General features: G+C 39.0%; 1 protein-coding gene and 1 long non-coding RNA gene across 3 annotated transcripts; one reads left to right on the forward strand and one right to left on the reverse strand.

The window, feature by feature from the left end:
- The first annotated feature begins 2,697 nt into the window (after window positions 1-2,697).
- On the forward strand, window positions 2,698-3,129 carry LOC107795508 (uncharacterized). The gene has a single exon (XM_016618170.2). It carries the CDS (start codon window positions 2,698-2,700, stop codon window positions 3,127-3,129), a length of 432 nt encoding a protein of 143 aa, XP_016473656.2.
- A 3,616-nt stretch (window positions 3,130-6,745) lies between these two features.
- On the reverse strand, window positions 6,746-23,618 carry LOC107795507 (uncharacterized). 2 transcript variants are annotated; one of them, XR_012699114.1, is made up of 3 exons: window positions 23,008-23,618; window positions 13,871-21,769; window positions 6,746-7,087 (listed from the first exon to the last, which is right to left on the reverse strand). It is a non-coding gene; the product is annotated as an uncharacterized LOC107795507 (long non-coding RNA). The 2 variants fall into 2 exon arrangements; XR_012699113.1 differs by having other exon boundaries at window positions 13,871-22,153; window positions 23,008-23,617.
- Window positions 23,619-27,516: the final 3,898 nt, after the last annotated feature.

A 27,516-nucleotide genomic window follows, 5' to 3' on the forward strand; every position in this document is an offset into this window, starting at 1 on the left:
TTTTAGCCTGAAATCAAAGATACTTCAAAGAGAAAGTGTAAAGTAGTGTGTGCTATGAAGATTTGTATCAAATAATCACTATTATCCTTATCCCCACGGTGGGCGCCAAACTATTTACCCTCAAAATCGAATAACAATTAAATTTGTTAGTGGTTATAAGGACCTGTGAATTAACTTGATACAAAGCGATAAATTAAATTGTAATTAAAATAAATAGCGATAAAATAAACTGCAAATCACAGGAATTGAATGATTTCAATTTAAGAATGCCAGCCACCCTTGAGTTGAATATACTTTTATTGATAGAAAAAATATCAAAGAGTAGGAGCTTGGAAAATGTATTTCTTATGAGTGTATGTTACCATATTTTTCATGGATTGTCACGTCCCCTTTATATATTGAGAGAGACCTACACCTTAGGGTATTATTTAATTGCACTATTAAAACATAAGTCCTTGATTTTGAAGACCGTTGGTTCCCTTTTTTAATTAATTTCGTGATTTCTGCTATAATGATCCGTTAATGGCAAGAATCACAGACCCTTGTCGATGAGCTGGCAGAGCTTTCTTCGAGACCATTAGAAACAAGACCGGTCACGCCTTCGTCAAACTCGAGGGCAAATCTGATGGTTCCGATGGCTAATTTCGATAGTGCTTTGGGTTCGATCATAATTACCACGTGCCAATCTTGGTTGGTGGTGTTAGTCGTCAGATCGATCTTTGAGCTCGACTTCATTCGATCACAGATATTTCGGCCCTGGCCTAATCAAGGAGTTCGGAAGCTCGATCAAATATCGAGCTCGGTTTTAGCCGCATACAACGATATTTGTCAATATTATTTTTGTCTATACACATCATGCAATAGAAGAGAATCTGATCCATCTTTAAACATGTTCTAATCTGATCTATTAAAGCAATGACTTGTTCAAATTAGTTACATACAACTAGCACAATCATAAGACACTATCGAGTACTCTCTCTATTCCGTTTTATATGGCACAATATATACTTTCCATAATTTCCCCTACAAAGTAACATCACGAACTTATCGATTCGACAATAGAAATAACCCATATGTAAAATTATATACACACTGTAAAAAATAAAGTCTAAAAATTTGAACTTCTTTGTCATCATGTGGACCAACAAGTTAGTGAAAGGGGATTGATAAAAGATAAAGCAAAGAGGAGTGGGGGGAATCAAGTAGAAATGGGCTGGCCATTTTCATTGAATTAATGTGTGTGTATTGGCACTATATATATTGACCTAGCAAACAAAAGCTCGCACTTTAGGCAGGCAAAGGTCCTCGTCTTTTTCAATGGTGCCAAGACAATTCAATTTGTTTTTTATTTCTTTTCCTTATATCTATAAATATATGATTAGAGAAAACCAAGAAAATATATCTTACGTCAAATAAGTACAGTTACACACAAGGGCGTATGTAGTATGTTATCGACGGGTTCAATTAAAATTACATAAATAGTAAATGTGAACACATAACTTTTAAAATATAATAAGTTTAGTTCTAAAATTTTTAAAAGTTAAACCCGTAAAATTTTAATTATAAATCTGGTTCCGACTATACCTAGTCGCCAATATGTCTGATGTTGTCCAAACTGCCATAAACTGAAGGGGTCTATAAGTAAAATCTTCAACATGAGAAGTTGGAGGCTGATTTACGCAAATGTCTCTTTTCGTCTAATGTTTGTTCATAATTTTTATTTTTCTCATAAAATATTAGATTATAATTTAACGTTTGCTATAACTTATAAAATTTTAGATTGTGATATAATATTTTCTTGTAAGATTTTTAATTGGTTCAAAAAAAAATTATTTGTTAAACAACTGGTACTAAAAGGGGCAACCGACGAAAATTTCACGAACATAAGTACAAAGACCCCAAGTAGATGAAATGAAATAGATATAGATTCATATAGATTGGTAGGGGTCACAATTCAGAGTCCATATTCAAGAATTTGAACAAACAAACAGACAAATCTCTCTCCTACTTCAACCAGCATAATTAAGAAATGAGCAAGCAAGCTTTCTCCTACCAGAAAAAGGGTGTCAGTATTTCCTTTCAAGTTTAACTTTCATGTATTGATGGGCGAAGAATTATTATATTACCGGAGTATTTTAATTTGTTATATTAGGTGTCTTATTTTTAAGATTACTAACTTACTATAAATTATAAACACTAATAGTTATCTACTTTTTATTAGTCTCGCTATACCAAATTTAATGGTCTGACTAATTTGAATTTGTTTCGGATAAGACTTATTTAAAGGGGAGACTTCTGATGAGGAGTTTTTTAATTCCAAAGGTTTGAATGGGAAATGTTTTATTAAAAATTGAGGAATAAATAACATCTATTCTAACACTCGTTGAGAATTGGGTCATGGAAGATAGGAACATTGACGGCTAAGTTTATAGAGTTGACGAAGATCCTTCAGAAGAGGAACGTCAATATAGCGTGTGTCCAGGAGATAAGGTCGGTAGGATCGAAAGCGAGGGATGCAGACAAGTATAAGCTTTTGTACTCTGGAGTCTAGAAGGGTAAGAATGGAGTACGTATTCTGGTGGATAGGGAACTTAGAGAGTCTGTGGTTGAGGTTAGGCGGGTGAATGATAGATTAATGACTATTAAGTTGGAGAGTGCACCCAAAAAGTCGTTAGCGCTTACGTGCTGCATGCGGTCATGGATGTGGAGGTAAAAAGGCGCTTCTGGGAGGGGTTGGATGAGATTGTGCGTAATGTTCCGTCTGCTGAGAGGTTAATTATAGGAGGGGAGTTCAATGGGCATATTGGGCCGACTGCAGGTGGTTATGGCGAGGTGCATGGTGGCTTCGATTTTGAGGATAGAAACGGAGGATGTGCTTCACCGTTGAATTTCGCTAAGGCTTTTGAGTTGGTGATTGCGAACTCTACTTTTTCGAAGAGGGAGGAGCACTTGGTTACTTTTCAAAGTGCGGTGGCGAAGACTCAGATTGACTATCTTCTCCCCAGGAGATGTGACAGAGGGTTGTGCAAGGATTGCAAGGTTATCCCGGGTGAGATCCTCGCGACAAAGCATAGGCTCTTGGTAATAGACGTTGATATTATGTTAAAGAAGAAGAAGAGGTTTGTATAACGACGATTGAGGATCAGGTGGGGAGCCTTGACTAAGCATAAAGCTTAGGAGTTGGAGGGCAATGGGGGTCTGGAGTAGTAGCGGGGACAAGAGCATTATGTGGGCGACGACGACAGACTGTATAAGAGAGGTTACGAGAGAGGTGTGAGGGGTCTCGACGGGCTACTCTGGCGGGCACAAAGGCGACTGGTGGTAGAACGAAGTGGTCCAAGGTAAATTGGAAGCAAAAAAGGCAGCATACCTGGAGTTAGTAGGGAGCACATGTGAGGAGGAAAGGAGAGCGGGCAGGGAGAGGTATAAGGTATCTAGGAAGGAGGCTAAGCTGGCGGTCACAGAGGTTAAGGTTGCGCCTTTTGGTCATCTGTACGAGGAACTGGGGGACAAAGACGGGGAGAAGAAGTTATTCTGGCTGGCCAAGGCGAGAGAGATGAAGGCTAGAGATTTGGACCAAGTGAGGTGCATCAAGGACGAGGACGGTAGAATATTGATGGGTGAGGCCCATATTAAGAGGAGATGTGAGACTTACTTTTATAAACTTCTGAATGAAGAAGGGGATCAGGATATTGAGCTAGGTGAGTTGGAGCATTCCAAGAGTCACTGTGACTTTGGGTACTGTTGGATCATCAAGGTTGAGGTGGTCATGGGAGCTATACGTAAGATGAGTAGGGGCAGAGCGACCGAGCCAGACAAAATTCCGGTAGAATTTTAGAAGTGTGTGGGAAGAGCAGGGTTGGAGTGGCTGATCGAGCTGTTTAATATTATTTTTAGGACGAAGAGGATGCTACATGATTGGAGGTGTATTACGGTAGTTCCGTTGTATAAGAACAAAGGTGATATCCAGAGTTGTAACAACTATAGGAGTATCAAACTACTAAGTCATACCATGAAAGTTTGGGAGATGGTGTAGTAGTGAGGATAAGAAGGACGACGTCTATATCCGAAAACCAGTTCATGTTCATGCCGAATCCTTCTACTACGGAAGCTATCCACCTTATTAGGAGGTTGGTGGAGTAATATAGGGATAATAAGAAGGATCTGCACATGGTATTTATTGACCTGGAGAAAGCGTATGACAAGGTTCGTATATAGGTTCTCTGGAGATGCTTGGAGGCAAAAGGTGTGTTGGTTGGCTACATTAGGGCGATTAAGGACTTGTATGATGGGGCTAAGACACTGGTTAGGAATGTAGGAGGTGAGTCGGAGCATTTTTCGGTTGTTTTGGGGTTACACCAAGGATCTACGCTCAGTCCATTCTTATTAAATTTCCCTGGTGATGGACACACTAACACACCATATTCAAGGGGAGGTGCCATGATGTATGTTATTCACTGATAACATAGTTCTGATTAATGAGATACGAGGCGGTGTTAAGGAGCGGCTGGAGGTTTGGAGACATGACCTTGATTCTAAGGGTTTCAAGTTGAGCAGGACCAAGACGGGATACCCGGAGTACAAGTTCAGCATAGCCGAGGGAAGCGGGCATGGACGTGAAGCTTGAGTCTCAGGTCATCCCCATTCGAGGTAGTTTCAAGTACCTTGGGTCAGTTATCCAGGGGGATGGGGAGATCAACGAGGATGTCACACATCGTATTGGGATGGGGGTGATGAAGTGGAGGTTAGCATCTGGAGTCCTGTATGAGAAAGAAATGCCACCGTTACTCAAAGATAAATTTTATAGAGCGGTGATTAGACCTGCCATAGTGTATGTGGTTGAGTGTTGGCCAGTTAATATCTCACATATCCAGAAAATGAAAGTAGTAGAAATGAGTATGTTAAGGTGGATGTGCGGTCACATGAAAATGGATAAGATTAGGAATGATGGTATTCGAAAGACTGTGGGAGTGTCTCCCATTATAAGATGCAGGAAGCGAGGCTTAGATGGTTCGAGCATGTACAAAGGAGAAGCACAGGTGCAACGGTAAGGAGGTGTAAGCGACTGGCTTTGGAAGGCACGAGAAGAGGTATGGGCAGCCTAAAAAGTATTGGGGAGAGGTGATTGATATGTGGGGATTTTGATTGCATATTAGCACCTTTTTGCTTTCATTTTAGTCCAAAAGCGTTTAATTGTGTTCCCAAAAATTGATAAAATATCCTTAATTGCAGGAATATTGGAAAATGAGCCCCCAAAATGAAATCCAACTCAAGGAGTGATCTGAACTCAAGGACACAAACAGACATAGAAGCTCAGAAGTGCGGACAACCGATTTTCATCTACGGCCGCAGATTGTGAAGAAACTCCTATCACAGACAAGTGCAAAGTGCGGTCCGCACATGACATGTGCGGCCGTAGAACCTGGGCAAGAGAAAAAGTTCAAAGAACTTGCATATCAAGTTCAACAGAAGAGTGGCCGTAGAAGAACAGCTACGCGACCACAATCACATTTGTGCTGTCCGCAGAAGAGCAATATGCGACAGCAATCAGAAATGCGTGGACCGCAGAAAGAGAGAAGTGCGGCCGCAGTTCAGAATTATGCGGCCGCACGTTTCCATTCCTATCAGGTTGAAGCAAAGTGCGGACCGCACATGGAATTGTGCGGCCGCAGACCCTCCGAAAGGGTATTTTTGTCCGAAAATTCCAGCACAATATAAATAGAAGAGTTTCAATTTTTTAGGTAAAGTTTTGATATCAGCAGCTACAATAGACGTTTTCTTTTACTCTTTTTAGTAGTTTTTGCTATTTTGAACTTTTTGAATACCGATTTCATCATTTTAAATATCAGTATGAGTTTAATTATCACTTTTTCTTCCAATCTAAGCATGAGTAGCTAGATTTTCACTAGGGTTGTGACCTAGCCCTAGTGTGTAAACTGAATGAGTGTTTGATTTATTCCTTGTTTATGGTTGGGTGTTGATTATCTAGCCTAGTTCTTGCTTTTATGTGAAGAATTAGTGGTTGTAAATATTATTTCATGCCTATTTGACTTAGTCTCTACTTGAGAAAGAGAGACTTAGTCTAGGAAAACTTGGCGAGCAAGAAATTGGGTCGATCGAGAGATTGATAAGCCCAATTAAAGGGTTGAACCTAGAGATAGTAAAACCCGACTTGAGCCTATCATCAACTGTTTTGTTCAATACCCATTTGGACTTGCGATAGCCAAAGTAGGCAAATTCACTCTCTAACCAAGAGGTATTGAGTGGGTACTTGGGTGTTGATAGCTATAATACACCCCGACCAATAAAATAAACTTTAAAGTTTTAAACCCATTAGGCGAACACCTAGGGGAAGGTCATAGCCCTAGGCCTTTTATATCATTTGAAAAACAACCAAAAACACTTTCCTAGTTTAAATTCTTAGTTTGTAATTTTCGTTTAAATTAGACCTAGAAACAACCCAAGTTTGTGGAAGTGCAAATTGAGATAATCGAAGCTCATACACTATAATATATATCCCTAAGACCCATTCATAGCCCCCTGTGGAAAATCGATCCTGACTCCTTGTCGGGTATTACTATTGTCACGCCCCGAACCTGGGGGGCGAGACTGGCACCCGGTGCCTCACCTATCCTTGCATACCGACTTACGACTAAGGGAATCTGAACATATAATGTCATACTTTGGCGTTGGGCCACATTGCAAGATAATTTGCGAAGCAAAATATAAAACTGAATAGATACCAAAGCTGACTAAACATCAATATAAAGCTGGACCGACAAGGCCGTCATAACTACTACAACTGACAAACCAACAAAATATACATACAAGGCCTACAAGCCCAACATAGTGCACTAACTGACAGGATATGTCTATAAGCCTCTACTGATGGATGTACCGTGATCGGAATAGGTCCCCGGCCTACTCATAACCTATATACATATATACACAAGATACACACAAAACTCCTCGACCCGGCAACTCTGAAGGACGTGGAGCTTACCGATAAAGCTGAACTCGGGCAACACCTACTGAGGAGGTCTACCCGCCTGTCTGTCTGAACCTGCACGCATGAAATGCAGCATCCCTAGAGAAAGGAATGTCAGTACAAAATAATGTATTGAGTATGTAAGGCAACAGAATAAATGAAAGCTGGAACTAAACTGATAATATAATAACTGAAAGTAACTGGGAGTCAAAGATGATCTGGAGACATACTTACCTACTAATACTGACTCAACTCTCTCAATATAGTAAGTAAAATAAATGTCCGACCCTATAAGGCTCGGAACGTGTAACCTCTGTGCCATAGTAGTCTCGCTCATAGGCGCTCGGCCATACTAGGCTCTGTATCTCGGCCATTCTGGGCTCGCTCATAAGCGCTCAGCCACAGTAGGCCCGGTATATAACTTACCATCTGATCAGAGGTTGCCCAATAGGGGCCTGCTCATCGATTAAAGCTCGATGGTGGTGAAAATACTATAATACTGTGTATATATATAGACCCTCTGCTCTCTTGAATGGAAGAAGACAATACTCAATTGAATATAAAGTCCCGATAAGAGAGAATACTGTAACTTATGAGACTAGGATAATGTAAATAAATTCGGGAGTATGAACTTCTCTTTATGCCTCGTTATCAAACACATGTAGTTACGAGATCATGCCAAAATGAAGGAAGGGATTAGCCTTAACATACCTAGAGTAGGAAAAAATCCATATGATATTCTTGAGAAGGATTACACCGTACTCCCTTAAAAATTGTAAAATCTCACGTTGCTTAAGATGCTATGAAATCTTTGTTTGAATTATTGAAGATCCGTATCTTACTTGTTGAAGATCACGTTGTTTCAAATTGCACCATAGTTAGAGTCTTTGCTATTTTTGAATTAAAAAAGCCTTATGTTTGAATTGTTGTGGGGCCCACTCCATGTGGTGGATTAACCACACCCCTTAATCTTTAATTTTTGCCACATAACCCATAATGACTAAGAGTCATATATTTTTGTGGTGGCTTGCTGCCACGTGGGGTTGGGGGTGGGGGGTTTAATCTTTATCCCATAATTCATTAGTTAATTAGGTAATATCCCGTTACCCAATAATTAATCAATTACCCACATAATTAAGAATTATCTCAACTTACTTAAAATACTACTCACTTTTAATATATCTTATACACCTTACTATCATGTTCATGTAGTACCTTGTATGACACTAGTCCATAAATACCGAGTATTATGGCTTGTACCGTATTTTATCCCAAATCAATAACCTTCAACGAAACTCATTTTCTTCGATTCGTTTACCCTTTATCTTTCACGACACTTACTTATTGCTTGTTATAAATAGCATAAATGCTTATAACCTCAAGAAAATCACACCCCCGAGTCTACGTCAATTAACTGAAGACGAAAATTTAACGTACGAAAACGCGAGATGTAACATCCTTCCCCTCTTAGAAACATTCATCCTCGAATGTTTACTCTTAGAGACTTTGGAAAAGTTTTGCCAGAGTCTCCTCCGTGCACTAGACTAAAACCAACATGTACACATCCAGAAATCATACTATACATGCCACACATGGCCAATGTCTATATTTAGCAACACTTGGCTTCACACAGATGTCCATTATAAATTCTTAAAGTCAAAAATAATAGCTTACCTGATGACCTACTGGCCTGAATTGAGCTGTGCTGAGGTATCCCACCTTGAGCCATATCTTCAGTTTGAAATAGGTGGGGGTATTTAGACTTCATTTCTTCCTCCGCTTCCCACGTCATCTCTTCCACATTCTTGCTTCTCCATAAAACCTTCACGGAGGCTACCTACTTATTCCGTAGCTTGCGGATTTGTCGGTCTAGGATGGCAACCATAATTTCCTCGTATGACAAGTCCTCCGTAATCTGTACATCATCCGTGGGCACCACTCGGGTAGGATCGCCAATGCACTTTCGTAGCATAGATACGTGAAAAACGGGATGGACAGACTCTAATTCTGAGGGTAATTCTAACTCATATGCTACTTGGCCCACTCTCCGAATGATCCTATAAAGCCCAATATACCATGGGCTGAACTTGCCTTTCTTGCCAAACATCATCACGCGCTTCATGGGTGACACCTTTAAGAATACCTAGTCATTAACCCCGAACATTAAGTCTCGTCGCCGCACGTCAGAATATGACTTCTGACGACTCTGTGCTGTCAACACTCGCTCCTGAATAAGCTTTACTTTCTCTACGGCCTACTGAACCAGGTCTGGCCCATGTAACCCAGATTCTCCAACATCAAACCATCCTATAGGAGATCTGCACTTACGCCCATACAAATCCTCGTACGGAGCCATCTGGACACTGGAGTAGTAACTACTATTATATGCAAACTCGATAAGAGGTAGATGTTCATCCCAATTTCTTTTAAAATCCAACACATATGCTCGTAACATATCCTCGAGCGCCTGAATTATGTGCTCGGCTTGTCCATCAGTCTGTGGATGAAAAGTTGTGCTGAGATTCACCTGAATGACCTCCAAAAATGTGCTGTAAACTGGGCCCCACGGTCAGATATAATAGATACCGGTACTCCATGTAGCTGCACTATCTCCTTAATATACAATTTTGCATAGTCTTCTGCTGTATATATAGATCTGACCGGTAGGAAATGAGCTGATTTCGTGAGCCTATCGACTATCACCAATATAGAATCAAACTTACGATGAGAACGATGTAAACCCGTGATAAAGTCCATGTTTATCGCCTCCCATTTCCACGTCGGGATCTCTATAGTCTGCATTAGCCCGCTGGGCTTCTGGTGCTCTACCTTAACCTGTTGGCAACTAGGACACTGCACGGCAAACTCATCAATGTTCTTCTTCATATCGTTCCACCAGTACACATCCTTAATGTCATGATACATCTTCGTCGACCCAGGATGAATGGAGTACCACGAATAATGTATCTCTGACATAATCCTATCTTGTAGCCCTGCTACATCTGGAAAACACAAACGACCCCTATATCTAAGAACCCCATCTCCGTTGAGCTCTAACAACGGCTTCTTCTGCTGCGGAACTCGCTCTCTCAGCTCGACCAACTCTGGGTCCTCGTACTGCCTTTCCTTTACTTCAGCTATGAGAGATGATTTTGCAGTATTTTGGAGTACAACTCTACCATTGCCAGAGTCTACTAACCAAACCCCTAAACAAGCCAATTGATGAATCTCTCTAGTTAATTATCTTTTCTCGGCCTCTTCATGTGCTAAACTACCTATAGATCGGTAACTTAAGGCATCTGCTATAACATTAGCTTTCCCTGGATGGTAGAGAATGTTAACATCGTAATTTTTTAATAACTCAAGCAACGCCTCTATCGCAAATTCAACTCTTTTTTCTTGAAGATATATTGCAGGCTTTTATGATCTGTGAATACATCAACATAAACACCATATAAATAATGCCGCCATATCTTAAGTGCATGGACAACTGCAACTAACTCGAGGTCGTGGGTTGGATAATTCTGCTCGTGCTTCCTTAACTGCCTTGAAGCATACATAATTACTTTCCCATGTTGTATCAGGACACATCCTAACCCGACACCTGAGGCATCACAATACATGGCATAACCATCTGGACCTTCTGGAAGTGCTAGAACTGGCACTGAGGTCAGCCTGTTCTTAAGCTCCTGGAAACTCTACTTGCAAGCCTCCATCCACTGAAACTTAGTTGCTTTCTGCTTCAACTTCTTTAATGGTGCCGAAAGGGAAGAAAAACCCTCTACGAACCTTCGGTAGTATCCTGTTAAGCCTAGAAAGCTATGAACCTCTGCCAGAGTGGTAGGTCTAGGCCAGGATTTCACAGCCTCAATCTTCTGAGTGTTTACCTTTATACCTCCATTGGATACAATATGTCCCAAGAATGCTACAGAGTTCAACCAGAACTCATATTTAAAAAACTTAGCATATAATTTACTATCATAGAGGGTTTGGAGTATCGCTCGCAGGTGGTCCGCATGCTCATCCTTTGAACGTGAATAAACCAAAATATCATCAATAAATACTATCACGAACAGATCTAAAAATGGCCAGAATAGGCTATTCATCAAGTCCATAAATACGGCAGGTGCATTCGTCAACCCGAAGGACATGACAAGGAACTCGAAGTGGCCATATCGGGTCCTGAAGGCTGTCTTGGGAATATCTTTCTCCCGAACTTTGACTTGGTGGTACCCGACCTCAAATCTATCTTTGAAAAGCATCTAGCACCCTACAACTGATCAAACAAGTCATATATCCTTGGAAGTGGATACTTATTCTTAATAGTTACCTTGTTCAGTTGCCTATAATCGATACACATCCTCAGTGAGCCGTCTTTCTTCCGTACAAACAGTACCAGTGCACCCCAAGGTGAGGTACTAGGCCTGATGAAACCTTTCTCCAACAAATCTTTTAACTGCTCCTTCAACTCCTTCAATTCGGCAGGTGCCATTTTATACGAAGGGATGGATATTGGTTGAGTTCCAGGAAGCAAATCAATGCCAAAATTAATCTCTCGCTCTGGAGGATTACCTGGAAGTTCTTCTGGAAATACATTTGCATACTCTTTGACTACTGGAATAGATTAAAGTGTAGGTATCTCAGCATCTGCATCTCTAACTCTCATAATATGATAAATTCACCCTTTTGCGATCATTTTCCTTGCCTTCAGATAGGAAGTAAACCTACCTCTGGGTCTCACTGTATTACCTACCCATTCAAGGACTGGCTCACCTGGAAAATGAAATCTGGCTGTCTTTGCTCGACAATCAACTGCGGCATAGCAAGCGGCCAACCAGTCCATGCCCATAATAGCATCAAAATCCAACATCTCTAGCTCAACTAGGTCGGTTGAGGTGTGACGACCACAAACTGTCACCGTACAACCTCGGTAAACCCTACTAGCAATAATCACGATAAATGGGGTAATACACAATAAAATAGATCCTGGGTCTATCAAGGCATAAGCATCGTGAGAGGAAATGGTCAACATACCTATCATAACGTCTGGTTAAGACTCCTGGTCCTGTCGACCCACTAAAGCATAGCTACGATTCTGGTTACCACCTGAACTGAAACCTCTACCTCTACCTCAACCTCTACCAGCCGAAGACTGAGACTCGCACCCTGAAGGATGCACGAACATAGATGATCCTGTTGCTGAATTCGTTGGTTGTGCCATAAACCCAGAATCTCTATTTGGGCAATCTCGCATCATATGCCTCGGACGTCCACATGTATAACAAGCATCGGAACCGGCTCGGCATTGGCCCAAGTGTCCTCTACCATAGAAGTCACACCGCAGTGGAAATTGCCATGTCTGCCCTGAACCTCGCTGTCGCTGCAAACCCGACGCCCGAGAGCTTTCACCTGGTCCTAACTGAGTATAGCGGCCATACCTGTAACCCTGTAACTGAGGTGGCGGAGGCCTAGGTAGACGTTCAAAGTACTGGGGCCTATAACTACTCTGAGACTGCTCCTAAGACCTGGCAAATCTCATCCTCTTACGCTGTCTTGACTCAGTCCTCTCTGTACCCTGTTGCCGATGCCTAACCCTTTCTATATTCTAGGCGAATTCCTGAATCCGAAAGATATACATATTATCCTGCGATGCAGCGGTGGCACATGCCTCGGTCAACTCTAGGACCAATCCTGCTATAAACCTGTGAATCATGTCCTGCATAGTAGCAACTATGGATGGTGCATATCTGGCCAATGAGTCAAAACAGAGACTATATTCTCGAACACTCATATTACGCTGCTTGAGGGCAAGAAACTGATCGACTCGAGCTTGTTGGATCTCCCGTGGTAAGTGTCACACCTCCTTTTTCCCGAGGGGATAGGGAGTTTTTCCAATTAAAGTGGCATTAATCGAAATGGTATTATTTATTCAATTTTTAGAGTCGCCACTTGGGATAATTATATGGTGTCCCAAGTCACCGGTTTACTTTAAATCCCAAATCGAAGAAATTTAACTCTGTTTTAAAGTCTACAAAAACCAGAAGACCGAGTAAGGAATTCTATTAACCAGGGAGAAGGTGTTACGCATTCCCTGGTTCTGTGATTTTAGCACAATCGCTTTTAATCATACCTGGCTTAGTTAGTTTGTTTAATTACGTACTTTTAGAACCTACATGCATTTTACCTCTTACCGCTTTTAATTACTTGATTATGGAATTATGGAATTATCTTGAAAAAGAGTCACGCGTACGTATACTCATCTCGTTTGACGCATCAAGAATCATGTCACGCGTACGTGTACACAATTAATCACGTTTTATTAATTATTAAGATTGTTCTCGGCCAAAGTTGCGTGAACGCATACCTCGATTTAATTTTAGAAATCATAATTATATCACGCGAACGTGTACACAATCACGATAGGACGTTTAGAAGCATACGACATTTAGGTGTTGCAATTTCAATTCTTCTACTTCATTTTGTTTTAGCTTTCATTTAGACTACATTTTATACACGTAAGTTTTCATTGGTGAAGTTGGTTAAACGTTTTCAGTCCAACCATACGGCCAAATACTTGTAGTCACCAAAATTGTAATCAACACGCATTAAACATCTATATCTTAATGAAGCAACGAATTAAGGAAACAAAACTCATTTTTAGTCGTGAAAAATCTATCCAAGAAGATTAAACAAAACCATATACAAACAATAATTAGCAAAACAAAACTGAGCAAACCAAATACTAATAGGACACACTCCAAAGCAGAGGAATAAAACGTTAACTCAGATGATCAACAAAACAGAATACAAACTGATTAACGAGGCTATCAAAATAAAAGCATGACTTTAAGCAAAAACAATAGAGGAAAGGGAGAAATAAACCTCGAATAAGTCTGAAATTCAATTGTATGATAGCTTTGAACTCAAAAATGTGACGAACCGCGGACGGAAACTCGAATCGACGGTGAGGAAGACCAAACTGCTACGTTTATGGAGTTTGAAAGCTGATTTCTGACTGATAAAGGCTGGTTCTAGAGCTGGATCTTTGATGAAGATGAAAGATTCGTTTTCTTTTTCGGATCTCGTTTTTATGCTCTGTTTTTTCTCGTTCCTGTTTCCCCTCTGTTTCTCGTCACTTTCATTTCCTCCTTCACCCCCTTTTTGTTTTTCAGAAAAGTCACTATATAGGCATGTATAGGAGTTATGGATGGAAGATGTGCAGGTGAATAGTATTGATCGTATGTGTGTGCAATGAAGTGAGACGTGTGAGAGACGTGAAGTGGGGAGTTGGGAAAAGATGAGAATCAGACATTTTTGTTTTACGAAACTTTATCTATTTTTTTTAACGTAAGTTTACTTCATTTTGTGTTCTTCTTTTTTTTTCCTTTTTTTGTATTTTATTTTAAAACAATTATGAAGATAAGAAGATTAACCGATATTTCTTAAAATATAGGAAAACTATATAATTACATGTACTTTAAAAGATACTAAGAAAGATTCTATAGCTTACTCATTAAAATTCTAATTAAAAGAACGCTAATATTTTTTTGTAAAATTTCTTTTTCTCTTTATAAATAAAAATGAAATTTGTACTATAAGTATGTGAATATTTTTGTAATTGTTTTATAATTTAATTTAAAAAAAAATTCAATAAAACCTATTAAGAGTAAGATAAAAGTTTAAAATATTAAAATTAGACCTAAAAAAAATATTTACACTAAAATAGTATAGAATTTGGGTGTGGTCCAAAATTAGTTGTTCACAACATGCCCCACTTTGCTTAGAAACATGAAAAATTTTCAGGCAAAGAAAATAAACAAGGTGACTGATTTTTGACCTCACTATTATTTAACAAGGAAAAGAAGATAAAAGAAAGAGATGTGGCCGAGCCTTGGTTTTAGGCAGCCTACATATCCCGGGTTATAAGGGAATCAAGTCATATGTAGTTCAAGTGAAAGAAGAGTGATGGAGTATGCTTAGAGGGAGAGTCGAGTGAAGTTCCATCGAGGTTTCGATCCGCGGTTCCTACTATTACATCAAAATGAAAAGAAGATTACATACTCTTGAAATCTAAGAATTACAAAATGCCTATCTTAATGCCATTTGAAGTCTTGTTTTGATTTTTGACTTGCTTCCTCCATTGACTTTAGACTTAAACTTGATCCTATCGATGCAACAGACTATGAAATATTCTCACAGCTTGTTCCTTGATCAGATGATAAAAGGATGGATCTTGAGACTCTATGTCTCCGCATGCATGCATTATGTCAAAGTTGGTTGCGGCTGGTATTTGAGATCAAACGTTGCACTTTCTTTGGCGAGAGATTGAATCTTATTTTTTCACATCCAGTCCGTACTTTGCAGAAAAACCTGCAAGTCATCAGAAACAAACAAAACGAACAAAATATTTCTGCCCCAGTTTGCACTAGAAATGTTTTGTGAGTTATTGAAAATACAATAAACTATCTTTCTATTGCAAAATAAAGAATTGAAAAAGAAATGAGATTTTTTTTTTTTTTTTTTTAATAATAGAGAATGTCGTACCCTATGTTAACAAGAAGGAAGGCAACCAAGGGATGCAGTACCCTGTGTTGACAATAAGATGAGGCTCATGGTAGTCTAGGATGCTACTAGAGAATATCGTACCCTATGTTTGCAATAAGAAATACAACCAGGGGATGTAGTACCCTGTGTTGGCAATAAGATGATGCTCTTGGCACTCTAGGATGCTACTAGGGAATGTCTTACCCTATGTTTGCAACAAAAAATGCAACCAGGGGATGTAGTACCCTTGTGTTGGCAACAAGGTGAGGCTCTTGGCACTCTAGGGTGCTACTAGGGAATGTCATACCCTATGTTTGCAACAAGAAATGCGACCAGGGGATGTAGTACCCTGTGTTGAAAATAAGATGGGGCTCGAGGCACTCTGTGGTGCTACTAGGGAATGTCGTACCCTATGTTTGCATAAGAAATACAACCAGGGGATGTAGTACCATGTGTTGGAAATAAGGTAAGGCTCTTGGCACTCTAGGATACTACTAGGGAATATCGTACCCTATGTAGACAGAAAGTAATACAGCTAGGGGATGTAATACCCTGTATTGAAGATAGGGTATTGATTACCTATAATGAAACTAAAAATAACATGTTTACATGTATATTGGAAGAAAATCAAGGATTTGAGAACTTCACTTGGTGTTCATCTTTTCACGAACTGTTTCCTACAATTGTTATGTTCCTGTTATGAACAAAGAAATAATCGTTAGTGTTAAAATAGAGGTCGGTTTGTGGCCTTGATTATTTCGATCTTTTGATCTCGGCTCATTTTCTTCTCAACTGCAACTGATTATTTCCTGAATGCTAACTCCATTTCTGACCCTGGAGAACCTTTGGCATTTCCAAACTTTGCCATGACAGTTGGTCGTGTGGGACTTAACCTTTTTCAACTTTATTTTACCTTTGTGGGCATTTTGCTTTTGGCTTCTTTCAAAGTTTTCCATTTCAAAGAATCGGCCAATCATGGCTAGACGGGGTCGACTTGATGCCCTTGCCGATGCTGGGCGCCTTTTGAATATATCAGCTCGCTTCAAATGAGAACCCAGTAAATCAATCTTGCCATCTTTTCTTTGCCTTATTTTTTAAACAAATTTAGACCGAAAAGGATTCAAAGAAATATAAACAATGATATAGAGAATGAGTTTAAAACAAGAGGTGTCCCTTTCAGGGAACAGAAAGACGGACTTATCTGGGAGTACATGCGGACTTCAATGAACATGACATGCCTTTGGACTGGATGCCTGATCTGTGTAAACTGTCCGACTCATAGAAACTTATCACAACTTTTGACTTGAAACCGAAAAATCTTGCTCAGGATTGTGTTGATGCCATGGCTGCGTGGTTCCTCTTTTCGATCAACAGTGCCCTTTGCGGGTTTTCACTAGCTGATCTCTCTCATTTCTCTTCTCTCCATCGCCTTATTGTGCCTTTGCGGGTTTTCACTAACAAGACTCTCTCAATTTTGTTTTCTCTATTCACCATTGCTCTACAATGTCCATGAGGGTTTTCACATTCTCGCCATTTGATCGTAAGGACTTGAAAGGATTTGGGTAAAAAGAATTGGTATTTAATTACAACTTCAGAACCTTTCGGGCGAAACCATCGCAGAATCATTGTAATATCTACCCCAGTTTTCACTTTTGGGGGAATGTGAATTTTTATTTTGGTGTGACCGAACCCAAAGTGAGGTTGCTTACGTATCCTTTTGGAATCAGGTCGGACGTAATTCAATGGACTTGAACATGTTTTGATTTTTTTTTTATTTTTTCTGTTTTGTTTTCTTTTGCTTCTTTTCTTTTTTCTCCTTTTTTACTTCCTTTTTTACTTTTTTTTTTCTTTTTTTTTTCTCTCATTACATACAAGTTTCCAAAGAGGATGGCCAAGGAAAAAGTATCTGGCTCAAAGGGTTAGCAAAGGGTTAATAGTATTTAGGTAGTGAGAATGAAAGCCTTCGTCCTCCCAATCAGAGAGAATTAGTGCTGCGTAAAGGGTCATACGTAGTACCTTTTGACCGCTTCTGTATTGACAGTTGTATCGGGAACATTTCCTTCGATGTCTCCCAAATACATTACTCCCTTTTTGCAGCAATCTTGTTAGAATATATGGACCTTCCAATTCGGGACAAATTTTCCTTAAGCTTCCTCGTGATGCGGAAGAATACGCCTCAGAACGAGTTGCCCTACTTCAAATTTCTTGGGCCGCACTTTCTTGTTGTAGGCACGGGCTATTCTTTGTTGGTACAACTGTCTGTGGCAAACTGCAGTCAATCGCTTTTCATCAACCAAAATGAATTGCTTCAATCGGGTCTTGACCTAATCTTCATCCTCGTACTCAGTTTCAACAATGATCCGAAGAGAGGGAATTTCAACTTCTAGTGATACCACGACTTCAGTGCCATAAATCAATCAAGTAAGGGCGATTTTTGTTTGGACTTGGTTTAGGCTTGCTGTCCTAATTCTCTAGTTATTTTCTTACAAGCCTTATCTTCAGCACATTCTACTTCTTGATTCATTATTTCAAGGTCTAACAGTGTTTTAGGATCCGGGCATGAAGTCCGCAAGCATGTCATGTTATTAAAATCTACATTTAGCATAACTAGAAAGAAAGTAAGAAAAGTGACAAGAGTAAGAAAAAAGACATTCATGGATGATGAAATATTAATTTCATTTATTTGAATTTTGTTATTGTTTTTTAAATATAGAAGGGTTTACATCAGAAAGTAAGACAATAGAGTAAAAACATTCGGATTACACCCTAAAATAACCCAAAATACAGAAAAAATAGCAAGACCGGCTACCATGAATCCTGCCGATAGGGAACTTCTCAAGTTTGGCTACTCCTTTTAGGTTTTTCTTATGTCATGGCCATGGCTACAATGGCTTTCAGTGCCGGATCAAATTCCTCAACTGCCATTTTGAGGGTCCAACAATCCTCTGTATTATGTCACGCTGCTACAGAGTGGTATTCACATCTAGCATCAGCTTGGTGCAAGGGGGACTCGGGATTTGGCCGGTTCGAGACCACTGGTTGCAGTAGACCTAGACCGATTAGCTTTTGAAATAAACTTGAATATGATTCACCAATAGGGGTGAACTGATTCCTTCTGAGGAGCTCTCTTGGGTGAGGATTGTATTGGGGAATATTTGGTTGGGAATTATATAGAGCTTGGTAGGGATGGGCATTTCTGGAAGATGGAGCTCGATTTTGTGTATAATGTTGTGGCCGCGTGTAAGGTTGCACGTTCATCACCGCAAGAGAGGCGGTGCCACGACATAAGCAGCATCTTGGTGGTTAAATGACCTGCGAGCCCCATCGAGCTCAAAGCCATCATGGCTCCCTCTTCCTTCATGTTTTTGTTCATCAAACCCCCTGAACCATTCTGAACGGTCTGTGATGTGGCCTTAAAGGCAGCATGACTCAAGATTTGTCCTGTTTTTAAACTATTTTCGACCATCTCCCCAATTTTGATAGCCTCATCGGAGGGATTACCCATAACAGATATCATGTTCTAGAAGTAGTCTGTCTCTTAGGCCTATAGAGAGACCGTAACAATTTCTGCTTCATCCATTTGAGACTTTACCATGGCGGCTTGCTTGCGCCATTTGACAACATTCACGAAAACTTTCTGCGGTTTTCTTTTTCAAATGGGACAAAGAGTTCTCTTTTTGTGTTTTTTTCACTTTTGCTTTTTTTTTGCGGGGGGTATTCGCTCTTTGTTTTTCTTTGTTATTTTTGTCACTCCTTTCTTTCTTTTTCTCTCTTCTCTATTTCTTTACTCAGTTTATTTGATGGCAATGATCGAATCCGATAGGGATTGCCTACGTATCATGACGCCGTATGAATCAGATCTTGCGTAGTTCGGAATATCGGGAACAAAATACATAAGCTAGCTCTTTTTTTTCTTTGGAAATTTTTTAAAAGAAGACTTCTTAAAGGAGAAAGAAAATATTTTTTGGATTTTGATTGATTTTTCTTTGAATTTTGGAAGAAAGACTTCTAAAGAAGGAAAAAAAAAATATATTTTGGATTTTTATTTGCAATTTTTTTTCTTTTTTTTTCTTTTTCGAATGAAAGACTTCGGAAAAAAAAAAAACTATATTTGGATTTAATGATTTGTTTTTGAATTTTCTAAAGAAGAATTCTAAGAAGGAATTAAGGAAAGAGAAAATATTTTTGGATTTTTTGAAAATGGGGGCCAGAACCGATGAGGTTTGCCTACATATCTCACATCCGGTGAGAAACAGACCAGCGTAGTTCGGTCATGTTTCAGGATTATGATGACACTTTTTGAAAAATTCGAGCTTATTTTGTAATAATCTTTTTGGGGTAAACTTTTTACAGGATTTTTGGAGTTTTCAAATATCGAGATTTTTTGAAAATCGTGTAAATTTTTGCTCTCCTATTTTCTTCCTTATGATTTCCCTCAATTTTTATATTTTTATTTTTATTTTAGAAACCGGTCAACATGCACAAACCGAATCAAAGAAAAATGCACATGTAGCATATAAGATGCATCATGCTGGTCTTATAATTTTGGGTACACCTGTCCTAGACAGACCCAACCCCTGTGTTGAGTCCCCAAAGTCAAATGCACATGATGCAAATAAACGTTCCTACTAGGGATCCGGCATGAGGCTGTGTTATTCTAGGTTTAAACCTAGGGGTGTGTTCTAGACATGGCTTACCCAAGCGGACAAGTCGAGCCAAGGTGGGAGCAATGTACCGGGAGCACGAAAGTCTACCCGACCTAGTTACTGACCCAACTTCGTTCTAATTGGTATGACTTCTAACAGAAAAGTGGGCCACGCGCACGTGTGCACCATAAATTCAGAAGACACAGGAGGGAGGCGTAAGAAGATAATATAATACAGTTCAAATAATATCAAAGCGGTAATTAGCACATTAGGCCCAAAAACACAATAATAACATCAAATCAATAAAGCCAAGTATATATCACATTACAAGCTCGAATTCTGAACCCCGAACCAGAGATTCTGGATTCGCTCCCCAGCAGAGTCTCCAGAGCTGTCACACCTTATTTCCCATAGGTATAGGGAGTTTATACAATTTAAGTAACATTAATCGAAATGGGATTATTTATTAGATTCAGAGTCGCCACTTGGAATAAATGTTTACGGTGTCCCAAGTCACCATTTATTTTAAAAATCCCAATTCAAGGAAATTGACTTTGTTTAAGTCTGCAAAACACAGAAGACCGAGTAAGGAATTCTGTTAACCCGGGAGAAGGTGTGAGGCACTCCCGAGTTTCGTGGTTCTAGCACGGTCGGTTTAAAAATAATATCTGGCTTAACTAATTCTAGATATTTTAGGTTCTAGGGAACTTTGTGCACTTGTTTCTTAAACCGCTTTTAATTGCTTGATTATTTGTAATTATGGAATTATCTTGAAACGACTCACGTGTACGTGTATTCATTTTTTTAGCGTGTCATGAATCATGTCACGCGTACCTGTACACAATTAATAACACTTTATTATTATTAAGATTGTTTCGCCCAAAGTTGCGCGAACGCATACCTTAGTTTTAATTTTGGAAATCATAGTTATGTTACGCGAATGATACATAATCACGATAATTTAATTAATTAAGAGCACGCCTAAAGCATACTATCGATTTGTAAATTGTTTGAGATTATTGTAAGACCCAAGAACTTACGGAGTTCATCAATGATATATCTAAATTATTGGAAGTGTTCATAGCTTAGTAAAAGTGTTAAAGTTCTTTCAAAAATGCACTATCTAATCCATGCACATTTTGTAGTCCAAAGTATATACGTTTTTTCAAAATGATCAAGGATGAACTTCTTTACTATTATACCATCTAACTTTCCAACTCGGATGTCACACCGCATCGGAACCGGCTCGGCATTGGACCAAGTGTCCTTTACCATAGATGTCACACCGCACCGAAAATGGCCATGTCTGCCCTGAACCTCGCTGTCGCTGCAAACCCGACTCCCGAGAGCTTTCACCTGGTCCTAACTGAGTATAGCGACCATACCTGTAACCCTGTAACTGAGGTGGCGGAGGCCTAGGTGGACGTTCAAAGTACTGGGGCCTATAACTACTCTGAGACTGCTCCTGAGACCTGGCAAATCTCATCCTCTTACGCTGTCTTGACTTAGTCCTCTCTGTACCCTGTTGCCGATGCCTACCCCTTTCTATATTCTGGGCAAATTCCTGAATTCGGAAGATATACATATTATCCTGCAATGCAGCGGTGGCACATGCCTTGGTCAACTCTGGGACCAATCCTGCTATAAACCTATGAATCATGTCCTGCATAGTAGCAACTATGGATGGTGCATATCTGGCCAATGAGTCAAAACAGAGACTATATTCTCGAACACTCATATTACGCTGCTTGAGGTCTAGAAACTGATCGACTCGAGCCTGTTGGATCTCCCGCGGTAAGTGTCATACCTCCTTTTTCCCGAGGGGATAGGGAGTTTTTCCAATTAAAGTGACATTAATCGAAATGGTATTATTTATTCAATTTTCAGAGTCGCCACTTGGGATAATTATATGGTGTCCCAAGTCACCGATTTACTTTAAATCCCAAATCGAAGAAATTTAACTCTGTTTTAAAGTCTGCAAAAACCAAAAGACCGAGTAAGGAATTCTATTAACCATGGAGAAGGTGTTACGCATTTCCTGGTTCTGTGATTTTAGGACAATCGCTTTTAATCATACCTGGCTTAGTTAGTTTGTTTAATTACGTACTTTTAGAACCTACATGCATTTTACCTCTTACCGCTTTTAATTACTTGATTATGGAATTATGGAATTATCTTGAAAAAGAGTCACGCGTACGTATACTCATCTCGTTTGACGCATCAAGAATCATGTCACGCGTACGTGTACATAATTAATCACGTTTTATTAATTATTAAGATTGTTCTCGGCCAAAGTTGCGCGAACGCATACCTCGATTTAATTTTGGAAATTATAATTATATCACGCGAACGTGTACACAATCACGATAGGACGTTTAGAAGCATACGACATTTAGGTGTTGCAATTTCAATTCTTCTACTTCATTTTGTTTTAGGTTTCATTTAGACTACATTTTATACACGTAAGTTTTCATTGGTGAAGTTGGTTAAACGTTTTCAGTCCAACCATACGGCCAAATATTTGTAGTCACCAAAATTGTAATCAACACGCATTAAACATCTATATCTTAATGAAGCAACGAATTAAGGAAACCAAACTCATTTTTAGTCGTGAAAAATCTATCCAAGAAGATTAAACCAAACCATATACAAACAACAATTAGCAAAACAAAACTGAGCAGACCAAATACTAATAGGACACACTCCAAAGCAGAGGAATAAAACGTTAACTCAGAAGATCAACAAAACAGAATACAAACTGATTAACGAGGCTATCAAAACAAAAGCATGACTTTAAGCAAAAACAATAGAGGAAAGGGAGAAATAAACCTCGAATAAGTCTGAAATTCAATTGTTTGATAACTTTGAACTCAAAAATGTAACGAACCGCGGACGGAAACTCGAATCGACGGTGAGTAAGACCAAACTGCTGTGTTTATGGAGTTTGAAGGCTGATTTCTGACTGATAAAGGCTGGTTCTAGAGCTGGATCTTTGATGAAGATGAAAGATGCATTTTCTTTTTTCGGATCTCGTTTTTATGCTCTGTTTTTTCTCGTTCCTGTTTCCCCTCTGTTTCTCGTCACTTTCATTTCCTCCTTCACCCCCTTTTTGTTTTTCAGAAAAGTCACTATATAGGTATGTATAGGAGTTATGGATGGAAGATGTACAGGTGAATAGTATTGATCGTATGTGTGTGCAATAAAGTGAGACGTGTGAGAGACGTGAAGTGGGGAGTTGGGAAAAGATGAGAATCAGACATTTTTGTTTTACCAAACTTTATCTATTTTTTTTTTTTACGTAAGTTTACTTCATTTTGTGTTCTTCTTTTTTTTTTCTCCTTTTTTTTTGTATTTTATTTTAAAACAATTATGAAGATAAGAAGATTAACCGATATTCCTTACAATATAGGAAAACTATATATTTATATATACTTTAAAAGATACTAAGAAAGATTCTATAGCTTACTCATTAAAATTCTAATTAAAAGAAAGCTAATATTTTTTTGTAAAATTTCTTTTTCTCTTTATAAATAAAAATGAAATTTGTACTATAAGTATGAGAATATTTTTGTAATTGTTTTATAATTTAATTTAAAAAAATTCAATAAAACCTATTAAGAGTAAGATAAAAGTTTAAAATATTAAAATTAGACCTAAAAGAAATATTTACACTAAAATAGTATAGAATTTGGGTGTGGTCAAAAATTAGTTGTTCACAACATGCCCCTCTTTTCTTGGAAACATGAAAAGTTTTTAGGCAAAGAAAATGAACAAGGTGACTGATTTTTGACCTCACTATTATTTAACAAGGAAAAGAAGATAAAAGAAAGAGATATGACCGATCCTTGGTTTTAGGCAGCCTACATATCCCGGGTTATAAGGGAATCCTGTCATATATAGTTCAAGTGAAAGAAGAGTGATGGAGTATGCTTAGAGGGAGAGTCGAGTGAAGTTCCATCGAGGTTTCGATCCGCGGTTCCTACTATTACATCAAAATGAAAAGAAGATTACATACTCTTGAAATCTAAGAGTTACAAAATGCCTATCTTAATGCCATTTGAAGTCTTGTTTTGATTTTTGACTTGCTTCCCCCATTGACTTTAGACTTAAACTTGATCCTCTCGATGCAACAGACTATGAAATATTCTCACAGCTTGTTCCTTGATCAGATGATAAAAGGATGGATCTTGAGACTCTATGTCTCCGCATGCATGCATTATGTCAAAGCTGGTTGCGGCTGGTATTTGAGATCAAACGTTCCACTTTCTTTGGCGAGAGATTGAATCTTATTTTTTCACATCCAGTCCGTACTTTGCAGAAAAACCTGCAAGCCATCAGAAACAAATAAAACGAATAAAATATTTCTGCCCCAGTTTGCACTAGAAATATTTTGTGAGTTATTGAAAATACAATAAACTATCTTTCTATTGCAAAATAAAGAATTGAAAAAGAAATGAGATTTTTTATTTTTTTTAATTTTATAATAGGGAATGTCGTACCCTATATTAACAAGAAGGAAGGCAACCAGGGGATGCAGTACCCTGTGTTGACAATAAGATGAGGCTCATGGTAGTCTAGGATGCTACTAGGGAATGTCGTACCCAATGTTTGCAATAAAAAATACAACCAGGGGATGTAGTACCCTATGTTGGCAATAAGATGAGGCTCGAGGCACTATGGGGTGCTACTAGGGAATGTCTTACCCTATGTTTGCAGCAAAAAATACAACCAGGGTATGTAGTACCCTTGTGTTGGCAACAAGGTGAGGCTCTTGGCACTCTAGGGTGCTACTAGGGAATGTCATACCCTATGTTTGCAACAAGAAATGCGACCAGGGGATGTAGTACCCTGTGTTAAAAATAAGATGAGGCTCGAGGCACTCTGGGATGCTACTAGGGAATGTCGTACCCTATGTTTGAATAAGAAATGCAACCAGGGGATGTAGTACCATGTGTTGGAAATAAGGTGAGGCTCTTGGCACTCTGGGATACTACTAGGGAATATCGTACCCTATGTAGACAGAAAGTAATACAGCTAGGGGATGTAATACCCTGTATTGAAGATAGGGTATTGATTACCTATAATGAAACTAAAAATAACATGTTTACATGTATATTGGAAGAAAATCAAGGATTTGAGAACTTCACTTGGTGTTCATCTTTTCACGAACTGTTTCCTACAACTGTTATGTTCCTGTTATGAACAAAGAAAGAATCGTTAGTGTTAAAATAGAGGTCGGTTTGTGGCCTTGATTATTTCGATCTTTTGATCTCGGCTCATCTTCTTCTCAACTGCAACTGATTATTTCCTGAATGCTAACTCCATTTCTGACCCTGGAGAACCTTTGGCATTTCCAAACTTTGCCATGACGGTTGGTCGTGTGGGACTTAACCTTTTTCAACTTTATTTTGCCTTTGTGGGCATTTTGCTTTTGGCTTCTTTCAAAGTTTTCCATTTCAAAGAATCGGCCAATCATGGCCAGACGGGGTCGACTTGATGCCCTTGCCGACGCTGGGCGCCTTTTGAATATATCAGCTCGCTTCAAATGAGAACCCTTTAAATCGATCTTGCCATGTTTTCTTTGCCTTATTTTTTAAACAAAGTTAGACCGAAAAGGATTCAAATAAATATAAACAATGATATAGAGAATGAGTTTAAAACAAGAGGTGTCCCTTTCGGGGAACAGAAAGACGAACTTATCTGGGAGTACATGCGGACTTCAATGAACATGACATGCCTTTGGACTGGATGCCTGATCTGTGTAAATTGTCCGACTCATAGAAACTTATCACAACTTTTGACTTAAAACCGAAAAATCTTGCTCAGGATTGTGTTGATGCCATGGCTGCGTGGTTCCTCTTTTCGATCAACAGTGCCCTTTGCGGGTTTGCACTAGCTGATCTCTCTCATTTCTCTTCTCTCCATCGCCTTATAGTGCCTTTGCGGGTTTTCACTAACAAGACTCTCTCAATTTTATTTTCTCTATTCACCATTGCTCTACAATGCCCATGAGGGTTTTCACATTCTCGCTATTTGATCGTAAGGACTTAAAAGGATTTGGGTAAAAAGAATTGGTATTGAATTACAACTTCAGAACCTTTTGGGCGAAACCATCGCAGAATCATTGTAATATCTACCCCAATTTTCACTTTTGGGGGAATGCGGATTTTTATTTTGGTGTGACCGAACCCAAAGTGAGGTTGCTTATGTATCCTTTTGGAATCAGGTCGGACGTAATTCAATGGACTTGAACTTGTTTTGATTTTTGTTTTATTTTTTTCTATTTTGTTTTCTTTTGCTTCTTTTCTTTTTTCTCCTTTTTTACTTCCTTTTTTTTCTTTTTTTTTTCTTTTTTTTTCTCATTACATACAAGGTTCCAAAGAGGGTGGCCAAGGAAAAAGTATCTGGCTCAAAGGGTTAGCAAAATGTTAATAGTATTTAGGTAGTGAGAATGAAATCCTTCGTCCTCCCAATCAGAGAGAATTAGCGCTGCGTAAAGGGTCATACATAGTACCTTTTGACCGCTTCTGTATTGACAGTTGTATCGGGAACATTTCCTTCGATGTCTCCCAACTACAGTGCTCCCTTTTTGCAGCAATCTTGTTACAAAATATGGACCTTCCAATTCGGGACAAATTTTCCTTAAGCTTCCTCGTGATGCGGAAGAATACGCCTCAGAACGAGTTGCCCTACTTCAAATTTCTAGGGCCGCACTTTTTTGTTGTAGGCACGGGCCATTCTTTGTTGGTACAACTGTCTGTGGCAAACGGCAGTCAATCGCTTTTCATCAACCAAAATGAATTGCTTCAATCGGGTCTTGACCTAATCTTCATCCTCGAACTCAGTTTCAACAATGATCCGAAGAGAGGGAATTTCAACTTCTAGTGATACCACGACTTAAGTGCCATAAATCAATCAAGTAAGGGCGGTTTTTGTTTGGACTTGGTTTAGGCTTGTTGTCCTAATTCTCTAGTTATTTTCTTACAAGCCTTATCTTCAGCACATTCTACTTCTTGATTCATTATTTCAAGGTCTAACAGTGTTTTAGGATCCGGGCATGAAGTCCGCAAGCATGTCATGTTATTAAAATCTACATTTAGCATAACTAGAAAGAAAGTAAGAAAAGTGACAAGAGTAAGAAAAAAGACATTCATGGATGATGAAATATTAATTTCATTTATTTGAATTTTGTTATTGTTTTTTAAATATAGAAGGGTTTACATCAGAAAGTAAGACAATAGAGTAAAAACATTCGGATTACACCCTAAAATAACCCAAAATATAGAAAAGACAGCAAGACCGGCTACCATGACTCCCGTCCGATAGGGAACTTCTCAA

This window comes from Nicotiana tabacum, chromosome 15, assembly GCF_000715075.1.
Source record: "Nicotiana tabacum cultivar K326 chromosome 15, ASM71507v2, whole genome shotgun sequence".
NCBI classification, from domain to species: domain Eukaryota; kingdom Viridiplantae; phylum Streptophyta; class Magnoliopsida; order Solanales; family Solanaceae; genus Nicotiana; species Nicotiana tabacum.

What these genes read in the sequence shown, in the direction of transcription:
- LOC107795508 (XM_016618170.2), top strand. Translation starts at nt 2,698, where the DNA reads ATGGATGTGGAGGTAAAAAGGCGCTTCTGGGAGGGGTTGGATGAGATT.